This window comes from Colias eurytheme, chromosome 3, assembly GCF_061535395.1.
Source record: "Colias eurytheme isolate Ceu_HAF_F1 chromosome 3, ilColEury1 Martin Lab GWU primary, whole genome shotgun sequence".
Taxonomy (NCBI): domain Eukaryota; kingdom Metazoa; phylum Arthropoda; class Insecta; order Lepidoptera; family Pieridae; genus Colias; species Colias eurytheme.
In genome coordinates, this window is record NC_142982.1 from 7730553 (window position 1) to 7742957 (window position 12405).

Genomic DNA, 12405 nt, shown 5'->3' on the forward strand with positions numbered 1-12405 from the left:
CGCCTAACAGTCGAATAGCGCGCTATCTGGCCGTTGGAGCGGCAAATAGATTTATTCCTCAAATAACGTAGTTATTGGATAGATAAGTCCTATTCGTCTATTGAAAAATTGAATATTTTGTTAACTGAAGAATAAAGTCTATCTAGCTGTTTATCTGGGCATTGAAAAATCGGCCCTAAATATGTCAATAAATCAGTGTCACGAAATTGTAACGATTGATAGGGACATTTTTATAATATGTAATTCTTCGTTTATTTAAGGTAATTTAAATAGTTTAATCTATCAGATATAACACTTCAAACATTGCTTTTTAATTATGATACAAAAAAATAGGAAGTTTCATACAAAAATTCTGATAAAAATATTGGTTTTCATTGTCGTCCACATAGGGGACAATAAAAAAATGTATGGAGCTTTTTTTGTTACTTTATTTTCACATTAAATTTATGTAAGAATTTGAATCGCAATTCATTGCTTTTTATCAGAAACGATATGCAGTATGCTTAAGTTTAGTCTGTAAAACGTTAACAATGATTTATTTCAGTCGTAACCATATTTTTTTCGAAGGTTTTTTAGGGGGACAAACATTTTGTAGTAATGTACAATTATTTTGAAAACGACTCATAAACGCTTGAAATATTCATATAATAATTAATATACCTACTTAAATTATATAAATTTAATTTTAATACTTAAAGGAATAATTGTAGCGATTTTCAAAACCACACGAATTATTTCCGCTTTGGCTTAATTTTCCTAGGCTACTATGAATAATATGTAAAAAAAAAACTTAATTCCAACTTTTGAAATAATTAACTGTCACAAATATGATAAATTTACTGCCAACGTACATACAATTTAATACATATTGTGGTCTCTTTTAATTTTAAAATAAGTTTTAAAGATTATGATAACATTCTGTAATTGTGATGATAAAGAATCAATTCATAATTATAGGACGGATTCATTTCCTAGTGCCGGGCAAATATGGGGAATGATTGGAACCATACTAACAACTATATTATGTTGGATAATTTATTTGAAGGTTAGTATGAATACTTAGGGCGGGATTGGTCGGTGGAATCCAATCTAATTTAGCAGGTACTAAACGAGCAAACTAAAAAAAAATATATAGCGGACAAATTCTTCTAACGCTGCAGCTCACAGCTGGCACGAATCTTCGCTGAAAGTCGAATATGTCCGAGTGATTAAGGTATTACGGGCGCGACAGTACCCATGCGCTATAATACCCTCCACTTTTTACTCAGCGCAACAGTAGGTTGCGCGCCGGTGTCGCCTATCACATACGTATTATAATTTTATGTACATATGTTGAGTTGTTGTAGCGATAAATTGGATTGCAAATGTTACTGACTATATTATACTTTCACTATTTCAAAGTTAATTCTTTTATGAGAAGGTATTTAATTGTTTTTAATTCAATTATAATCTGGTTTTTAAGCTCGCAACAAGAAAAAGCCCTTCCCAAGACTGTCCACGCACTGCAACAATCGCAGTTAGCAGCCGAAGAAGACGCACGTAAATTGATACCTACAACAATGCTTTAATATTGAAAGAAACAATTAATTATTAAAATAAATCTTTATTCTACATCATTTTATAAGACTTACAAGCCATAATCATTAATAAACTTCTCTTTTATTTTCCCAAAAAAATAATAGTAGACATACTTACTTATATTTTTTCTTTTTGTAAATTTATAGTTATAAAAATATGTATTATAATATAATAAATTTTCTTTAACAAGTATTGTTCAAAAAATAATCTTTATCCTTTATTTTACTACAATCTTGTAATAAATATTTGTGTTCGTCATCTACTCGGCCTCTTTTCAAAAGATATACAAGTATGTATTGATAAGGAAATACAGGAACATTGTGGTGGAAGAAAAAACGTAATTTAACTCTTTCTATTATCTTCATATCGACGAAACAATAATCAGCTGAACAGCAACTGCCAGGCGTCCTGAAATATAGGAAATATATATTTACTACAGGAACTTAATTTTTTTTTACAATATGATGACAGATATATTCCGCCTATAATATTTTATGCACGTACCTAGGATCGTAAGTGACTGGCTTCGCTTTCAAAGTTTTAAAAACCATTTGATAATATTGGCGGTATTTTTTCTTCATAATCAAAACAATCTGCTTGCCTTCAAATGGGAACTTGGACTGTTTTTTTTGAAGTTCCATGTGCCAGTAAACGGCGGCTTTAGCGACTTCCACGCTGGTATTATCGATCTCAACTATTTTGGGATTCTTCAACCATTCATACATATTTTCCTGCAAATGAATGTTTAATATAAATATAATTCAAGTAAGTATTTTCACCATTGTTCAACGGTTGTAGGTATATATTACTTGGCATAATAGGCCCGATTTGATCTAAGAATGCTTATCAAACATAAAATTATCAGGAAGAAGAAATCAAGTTGTTGTTGATCATAAGAAATTTTAATTGTCATAATATTGTGAATAAGTAAAAACAAGTATCCTATATTTTACATGATAAAAAAATATATAAGTAATCGTACATATTTTCAAGTAGTAGTAGTCTTATAACCCTATACAGTAACTTGCATAGAATAGCTGAATTAATCATTAAATACCTGCAAGAACTTTTTGCATCTGAAACTGTCGTACACAAAGCTGATGTTCAGTAGCCACTTGCCAGTTGCCAGGGAGCACACCATCATGCCAGTGAATGTGTCGTTTGGCAACACAGATATAAAGTGTGTGGCTAACATCTCCATTTTGGTATTCTCAGCTACCACACCCCCCAATTCATTGATCATGGCTGTTATTCTATCACGATCCTGTAAATTGTTGCATTACTATGTATCCATCTATTTATTGATGACTGCCAGTTTCTCTTGGTGCTGTCAAAACATCAGAAACCTTATACCAATTTAATCATTTATGTAAAATTAATTTATAAGTTGGTTTGGCAAGAATTCGGAAGGTAAATTTTTCAGAAAACTTAGTGACTATTTTTTTAAATCTTTGGGTTAACAATTTTTGTTTACTACATACTGACTAGATTTACTTACATGTATAAACTCAGATAGCATAAATATTTTCTTGTCACATGCACATATTAAATTTTGTTTCATTTTCCATGAATCTTCTGATGTACCACTAGGAGAGCCATAGTCACTATCTAAAATAAATAATAAAACGTAAAAAAAAAAAAAAAAAACTCTTATGTTGTCTAAATGTAAAGGCTATGCAATAAATCATAAATGCAACTGATCTTCATTATATTTAGAAAAAAACAACAATATAATTAGGACTTTTATACAGCTTGTGTTTTGTTTGCTTGATGATAAAAACTATTATAGAAAAATAGTTTCCTTGTATCATATTATTTTATCCATGTTAAATCAAAATCAAACTGAATAAACATGATACATAATATAATATAATAATAATTTATTTTCTCATCACCTGAAACAATTTCAGGAAAAGTTGCCTGAACCCTGCTTGTTACTTCCATTTTCGAGTTTATTGGACTATAATTAGTGGCTTTCTTTTTTTGCTTATAGTTTTGGATGTACTTTCGAAACGGTAAATAAACAGCGGTCTTAGCTTTTCCATTTTCAATAAATTTTTTGAAACTCACTTTCTTAGGTGTACTCTGGCGACTGGAAAAGGATCTGAAAATTCTTATTTGTTAAATCTATCTTATAATATCAAAATCAATGGTCCCGAAATAGAAAAGACTAGAATGCAAAAAAACAAAATTTAACCCATTGACCACCGAGCGGCCCGATCGGGCCGAGACACAATAGATTTTCTATTGTGTCTGTGATCCGAGGACTGACGGATTAAGAAAGAGTTCAGTATAAACTAGAGAATGTTTCATAAAAAAATAGGTCTTGGTTCAAGACATGGTGAGCACATCACTAAGACTGCAGCTTTAAAAATACATATTTTTTTTTATATTATGAATATAATACAATAAAAAAATTAAGACTTCACAAAAACGAAAATTGTAAGAATAAAAATTGCAACATAAACAGTATAAACACAATGTGAAATTTACTAGCAGTGAAATCTATTGAACAACTTCAGTTTTGAGAGAAACAGATATAAAGGAGAGTAATGAAAGCAACTATAAGGAACCCAAAATTATTAAAGAAATTGCATAAAAATTATTTACTTAAGCTCTAGGTTAGTGATATCTGGTCAAGCATTGATGTCTCCAGGCATGCCAACATTCCATGTATGACTCACTCATTCCCCAACTTAGAAAAGAAGTTCTTAAAGGGGCTCGTATTGGGTGTTGGTTTCTCTTCAACCTTTTTGCATTCAATTTCTTGATAAATATCTTCAACTGACCACCCAATTTGTCTCCTAACAGCTTTAGGTTTACTAGTCTTTTGAATGATGGGAGCTAAATCAACGCAATCAATCCCAGGGTCACTGATGTTTTGATCAGCCTTATAGTGAACAACTTTCAAATGTTCCAAATACGATAATTTGGCAGTAAACAATTCATGGCACACAGGACAAACAAAATGGTGTAGTTTTACATTAGTTGTACATTTGTTTAAGTGTATAACATAGTCATCATATTGATCAAATTTCTCATCGCAAAGCACACATGACACTCTTACATATTCTGGGATTTGGAATGCTGTTGGTACAGGTTCTTGTCTAACTGGCTGAGTATAATCTGAGGCAACAAGGGTCTCATTACTGCCTGACCGCTGAAGATTGTTATTTTCAATAGTGCATGTCACGTGGCAAGTATGAGCACCATAGTTACTATATGATTGATTACAATAAACACATTTTATTGAATCAATATCACTATCAGTCTCATCACTAGTTTCATAGAAAGAGCTATTACAGGTTGTGTATAAATCTTTCTCTGAATTCTCATCATTATCATCTTGCGTTGATTCAGAGTGCATGTGAAATTCTTTTTCACAAAAATCATTATAATCTGTTGTAGCGGGTTTATCAATTTCAATTTCTGTAAACAAACATTTCAATATTATAATAAAACATTTCATAGTCCATTTCACATATAAAATCTTTTACCTACATTTATAAGTTAAACAATTAATATACTAGTGCTACTAATCTTAAAAGGTAAGAATTAAAGAAAAGACTGAAACTTGATGTAATTTCTTACCAGGATATTTCCTAAGTAAGGAATCAATTCTTTCACATTGCTGTTTAAACAAGTATGCTGTACTCAGGTTTTCTATGCATGATGTACAGACACGGTCTGAAAAGCCATCTCCTTGATATATCTGAAAACATAAAGGCAATAAATTATATTTTTAAGTCTTAAAACAATCCATCATGATAAAATTGTACAGCCAATCTAGTGAAACTGTAGTGCCACAATAGTCAATTAGTGGTTCAGACACTTCTTACTTACTTTAACATTGGCGAATGACATAACCATATCAGATAATTTTATGGTATCATCCTTTTCGAAGATGGAACAAAAATCACCAATTTTCAAACATAGTCTGCACTTATGAAACGTCATTTTTATTCGGAATGACTAACAATTCTATACATTACAATATCCGAATGATACTCGTAGAACGTTAATTGCTTTAGTAAACATGAAATAGTTACACAAGTGCTTATTTAAGCAACCTAACGGGACCAATAACAACAGCAATAGCTTTCACTGTACACATGGATTTTAAACACTGAAAGTTTTATCCATTTTCAAAAGAATACTCTTGGGCGTACAATAATCAACTAAAAATAAAAAATATGGTTCATTTTATATTAATTATCGCAATAAATGGCACTGAGTTATACATGGCACTTCATTATAGTTGATCAATACAAGTTTATTGACATTTTTTAAATTTTAAAATTTTAACGGCTGTAATCAGAAATGGCCTCTGGGCATTTTGAACATCTCTATGTGTCTATACATATATATACAGGGTGTCCCAAGAAGTATGGATATACTGCAGCCAGGAAGTAGAGGACCTAGAGGGCTATCCGAATCACCCCCATGATTTTAGGCGATTTTTCGGAGTTATGACGTTTTTTTTCACCTATTGCTGAGTACGATAAGATTTTTATTTATGGTGACGTGACTATTGTGGTAGCAGGTAGATGCTTGTTTTTTAACGTGATAACGTTTTTAAAATCGTTTTAGTCGGGTGACATGTTCAGAAACTTGTGTCACACCAAAACCTCACGAGCGCGATCGCAGGTATAACGAGAGAGAGACGGACCGATCTCCCGCCTCATCTCGAGCGCTGCCACCAATGAGGTTATCACGTAAACATCTCGATCGTAAACCTACTTTACAAACAACCAATTTTTTTTATGTACTAAGCTACAAGATAGTCGAATTCAGCATGGTAATATTCACTATCGTTAGATCTTTGAATGGAATAAAAAAAGAATTGAATGCCAAGATAAATAAAATTACCCAGTATATTCACAACTTCAAGGGCCCGGAAAAAAATAAAATCACATAAGAAAATGTAATTTAAACATAACGGCCATGTAATCTGCTTGGGTATGACCAAGAGAATAGTGGGTATCACACTGTGGTATTACAACAGACAAATTGCGCGAGGACCACATAGACAACGTCTGTCGGGTGCGTAATGTAGAATTACATTCACACACAAAGGTTGCCTGGAAGATATCGCTTTTTAGCGATAAGGCCGCCTATTTGTACCGCTCCAGTGTATATTATTATTGTTTGATTTTGTTATGCTTTGTGTGTGCAAATAAAGTTTTTTGTGCATTCACACTTTGATATCTATACAATATATTTTGATGTATATAAAATTTTGCAATTCTATGCATGAGGCCCATTTTCTTATTTTTTCCTCAATTTTCGTTGAGATTCTTCATGGTCAGTGTGAATTGCGCATATTTTATACACAGAACATTTTATAGTATTTTTCGCATCCTTCGCAGGATTTGCCTCAATTTGAACGAAGCTTGTCGACGGAACGAAGCAGTAATTAAATAAAATTGTCACTGTCAATTATCAAATATGTCAATTGTCACCTACGAATTCCGAAACACATGATATTCTATTTATATTTTTATTGATAATGATAACCATAGAAATCTAAATAACAAGACACTAGAAGTCGTAAGCGTGCGTGACCTTGTCGCCACTCAGGTGATTTGCACATCACCAGTGCATTCGTCACTGTTCAGTTGCTCTGGAGACGTATGAGTGTATACATGGTGTGTTTCAGCAATTCCCATTGCGGAAATTCTTCCACAAGTTGTAATTATACTTATAAAGGAATAATATTTCATCGGAAAATATATTTTTTTAGAAATAATGCCGTTTTTCCTTAAAATTATAGAATATTTACAAGTATTACGAGTGTCACCATAGTAATCGAAATAACAATGAATGACACAGTCGACCATTCTTATTATCACGTTTGTTCGTATTGGACCAAAAAGTCTCATATACTTAGGGATGTTATTCTAAAATAAACCGTAAATTCGTGCGTTAGGATACATATTCAAAAGCTTAATTTAATAGATAAGTTAGTTTTCACTAAAATCAAGCTGTCCAATAAAAGGCATAGTTTACTTGTGTGTACTGTTTAGCTTTCGGTTTGAATGTGTTGATTTTGGCGACAGCGGTTTTCATACGAATTATGACATTAGAGCACTTCTATGTGTCTTGTTATTTAGATTTCTATGATGATAACTAATACACAAAAGGAATAAGGATTTCAAAATAATAAACTTACGATAGCTGTTATATTTATTTCTGCTTGGCGCAGTTTTTACAATACTCATTGTTTAGTTATCTATACTAATATTATAAAGCTGAAGAGTTTGTTTGTTTGAAGGCGCTAATCACAGGAACTGCTGGTCCGATTTGAAAAATTCTTTCGGTGTTAAATAGCCCATTCATCGAGGAGGGCTATAAGGCTATATCATTACGCTAAGACCAACAGGAGTGGAGCCACGCGGGTGAAACCGTGGAGCGCAGCCAGTAACTTATAAGTTCACAGGACCCTCATCCTATAATAGATCATCGCCTACTAAGTCTGATTTATCAAATCGAATACACAGATATAGAAATCAATATGAGCCACCCTCATCTCTATACAAATATAGATATTTATCGAAAGCCTTTTCCAAATTTTGGTCGACCTAAAATTATAGGCTACATTGGGTTGGAAAATTTAAAATATGCGCGCAGTTTAAGTGAGAAAAAAGTTGAGTTGGATTTAAATAAATGTATAAATGAAGTTAAAAGAAAACCTCCTGATTTAGATGTAAAGTTGAATGATCTACTTTCCTTTTTGTTGAAAAATGAGATACGATTAAATTTCTTGAAAACAAATAATTTAGAATCCGCTTTGATATTTTGCTACAGAGGGTTGATGACGTGTGTAGCATGTACACCATATGAAAATAGAGAGCCCTGGAAGATTGTTGCCTTATTATATCAAGGGAATATTTATTTATGTGCGAGAGATACAGAAGAGAAAAAAGCAAGAAAAAATAATATGAGTGAAAAAGATAAATTATTTACATCATGGGGCTACAAGTTTGAACAATATATGCTTTCAGGTGTGTGTAATACAGATGCAGTACTTATAAGGACTACTTATATTATCTATAATAGATATCTATTTATCACACAGTTAAAGTAAATAAAAGGAATGGTAACTAGTATTACTCAATTTTCAGCACTAATGATGCATAGAAAACATTTTTTTTTTTAATTTTAGTAATGAGTATCTTCATTTTAGTCTTTTACATCATAATATCATGTTTGGTTAAATCCAGCAACATTTCATTCTATAGATGATTTTCTAGAACAGTAAATTAAATATTGAATGTTCTTAATTATTTTATTCTATCATTTCATTCATATGTATAGGTAATAAACAAGTATAAGTTTGCCTAATGATAGTAATTATCTGGGTAGACCCTAACATTTTGCAACATATTTTTAATGACTCATGCAATCCACAGATAAGCCAGATATTGAACCAAATCCAGATGCACCTGTGGATGAAACAGAAGAATTCTCATTAGTCTTTACAACAAACCTCAAAAACCATAAAATTTTCTATGGGGCTGAAATGGATGGAATAAGATGTGATAAACAAAACATTGACGCAGTGAACATGAGTGAAGAACCAGATCATATAATAAAATATTTATCAGATAAAGAGTTTGTGGAATTGAAAACAAACAGGCATATAGAGTTTGCCAATCAGGATAAGAATTTTAGGTATACTTTATTTTTTAAACAATAAAAAAAAACTGAACTCGATTTCAGTGAATATTTCCTACATTATGGTCTGCCAGACTATGCTCCTAGCGCTGCTCCTCGCGCTGCCGTGATTTGCCGCGACATTGCCCTCTCTGCCCACACACTGCTCTACTCGCGCAATTATTCGCGACGCTCCTCACTTGTCATTTGCCTTGGTGAGACAATGGACGTTGAAACGGTGGCAGCGTGCGTGATATGAATTTTTAGTATAGCTAATTATATAAATATAGTAATAAGAAATATACATTGTCGTTGTCGTCCTCGCCAACGGAGATGGTGGATCACACCTATTCATCGCATAATTTCCAATTTTGCATACGTGCGCCTTGCGCGAGCGCTCGATGCGGACCAAAGAGAATACAATTACTACGTAAGGTCGTAAGATGCGGACTGCGATCGCACGATTAAGCGATTATGTCCTGAAAATTTTTTTTTCTTTTTTGGAGGTTTAAAGCAAAAAAATGGTGGTGTCAGTCATTTTTAGCTGGAGTTGAGACTATTGTATGTGGATTCAGAAACGATGATGGAATTGTAGAAGAACTAAAGGTTTATAAAGTTGCAGATTTACCAAAAATGTGTCGAGTGAGTTTTACAATTATTATTACAACGCATGTATTTTTAATACAGCTATTTACAATCATTAAAATAACTAGATCACAATTCACAATTCTTTAAAAGACAAACTTTAAACTTTCCTCAAACAAGTTTCTCTATTTGAAAATAATTAAAGCAAAATCAAGCTTAATGTTATTGCTTTGGTGTTTTAACAAAATATAGTAAAATATGAGTAAAATAAACAAATTTTAATACACTTAAATAAATTTGGTCTTATTTGGATATTTAAATCGGATTTACGAAGCACCTAAACTCCGCCCTTGGTGTACTTTTCATGAGGACATTAATTATGCTGCTGACTGTTTATTTACTTGTTATTAATGATCTAAGAATATTAGTCTAAATAAGATTGAATAAATTAATTAACAATTATAACTTTGTTTTAGAAATTTTGGGATCCAAGTGTGTGCTTAAATTTTTTGGAAACTTTTTTCACATTTGTTAAAAGATGTTTGGCAAGAGAAGTCAAACGGAAGTATGGGGACAATGCATCTCATAATCTACAAGGTTTACCGCTTATTAGTTTATTGTTTGAGTGGACGCCGGGGTCTCCGGTTCAAGTTTCTAATGATTATTATCACGACGACGATCCAATATTAACGGAATGGTTTTTAAAAACGTTTGGTAAAAACATCGAAACCAAATGAAAAATGACAACCGATGATCGACATACAATGGAAAATCCGTCCGGAAAATCAATTTTTTTCAATAAGGAATCGATATATAAGTACAATTTATATAAATAGTTAAAATGTTATAGATATTTTAATAAAATAATATTTACTTCTAGATGTAGTTTTTTTGGTCCACCTACCATTATGAATATCAAGGCTTATCCGGTTATATTATCAGGTATGTTTATCCAACTTATTTTAATACAGTAAAAAATCTATAAAATTACTATGAAGGTGAAAATATAAGATACTTCGAAATGTTAAACTTTGACATTTAAAGAAAATTCATCATTTTATTTTCTTACATAGAGAAATTTCTTCTTCACCGTACATTAGAATATTTTTAATGTGAATTGTAAACTAGGTACCTCCAGTTCAAGCAATAACAATAAAAAAAATTAAATTAGCTTCTAATAGATATGACTAGATAACCAAAATTAAAATTTATGTACGGTCTATGCCCTGCAAAATAATAAGTCGTTTTATGTTATTAATATACCATTTATTATCACTGCATAGCAAATGGTGTAAATCAACATCCATAAGACTAATCAACAACATGGATATTTTCACTTAAAATATACAATTCATTTCTTAATAACTATAGTACATTCATTAATAAAAATATCTAATAATAAAAACAATAAAATTAACGAAACAACATGATAATCGTAAAAATAAACCGTGTCATGAATTTACGTCTACATGTAATATCGGGTTTATTTACATAACAGTATTAAAATCAATTAACAAGTATCCATCACATGACTGATCATTGTGTCCACGTTTTGCATAACAAAAGATACAATGTTATTTAACATACTTTTAAAAACACTGACATCAAGATATAAAAGAAGTTACCTACAGTAAGAATTCGAGTCCTTATAAAATTTCAACTAACTATTAGGTACGGTTTGATGAAAAGATTTATGTAGGAATCTGTGATTGGCGCAATTTAATTGCGTATTTTCCTCATAATAAATCTAAGTGATATATTTAATTGTTCAATTGGAATAGATGTCCATTAAAACCCTCGAATATAATATATTATATATGAAAACAAGAACATTGCAAATTAAATTTATACACATAATTATATGTATTATATTCTAACAATTAACATCAATTTCACACTTAAGCTAAATGTAAGATTTGTGTACGGCCAACTAACACTTACAGAACAACACGACAAATATCCGATGTTTACATGTCTACTACACAGTTACAAAAGATCCATCATTCAATCGAGTATTGCATTTAAAATGCATGAAATCTTTTCGTGGTACTCGTCCACAGTTCGTTACAATTCCTAACCGTCCGTCGCTTAAAATTATATTCATGTTGCTCTATGTTAACTAGTATTAATTATGTAGTTAAATCATTACTTTGATCGAGGCTTAGGAAATTATCTATATTTTTGAATATTCATCTTGATTTAAGTACCTATTGCTATAAAATGTTATAAATGATTGTTATTTCTTAAAATGTGAGTTTAATTAAATTACTTTAATGGGACAGACTTTCCTCATTGACACCGAATTGTTTCGAAGTGGTCCTAACATTCATTTCACAAAACTATCTAAGTATATTTATTTATAATTTCGGGATACAAAATTAGACGCATGATGGTTGTTACTGTTAACAGTTTTTAAAAATAATGTTAAACACTAAGTATTTACAAAGAAACCAGGCCGGGATATTAGTGTCACAGCCGCTACTATGTAACAAACTTGACGGTAAGAGTAAATAAAGAACATGTTAAAATGAACTTACATATCTTTACAAATAATAATTTTATAAATCTTATCAAACTCAAATAAAA

General features: G+C 31.3%; 2 protein-coding genes across 3 annotated transcripts; one reads left to right on the forward strand and one right to left on the reverse strand.

The window, feature by feature from the left end:
- Nucleotides 1-1334: 1334 nt before the first annotated feature.
- On the reverse strand, nt 1335-5863 carry LOC149909744 (uncharacterized). 2 transcript variants are annotated; one of them, XM_090119836.1, is made up of 8 exons: nt 5422-5863; nt 5170-5290; nt 4263-5007; nt 3474-3691; nt 3077-3186; nt 2636-2842; nt 2083-2309; nt 1335-1986 (listed from the first exon to the last, which is right to left on the reverse strand). In XM_090119836.1, exons 1-8 carry the CDS (start codon nt 5533-5535, stop codon nt 1761-1763), a joined length of 1968 nt encoding a protein of 655 aa, XP_089975962.1. In that variant the 5' UTR covers nt 5536-5863; the 3' UTR covers nt 1335-1760. The 2 variants fall into 2 exon arrangements, with proteins under 2 accessions (XP_089975962.1, XP_089975963.1); XM_090119837.1 differs by having other exon boundaries at nt 1338-1986; nt 3474-3682; nt 5422-5862.
- A 1840-nt stretch (nt 5864-7703) lies between these two features.
- On the forward strand, nt 7704-10698 carry LOC149909745 (decapping and exoribonuclease protein-like). Its single transcript, XM_090119838.1, has 4 exons — nt 7704-8582; nt 8991-9251; nt 9737-9876; nt 10296-10698. Exons 1-4 carry the CDS (start codon nt 8093-8095, stop codon nt 10554-10556), a joined length of 1152 nt encoding a protein of 383 aa, XP_089975964.1. The 5' UTR covers nt 7704-8092; the 3' UTR covers nt 10557-10698.
- The last annotated feature ends 1707 nt before the right edge of the window (nt 10699-12405 follow it).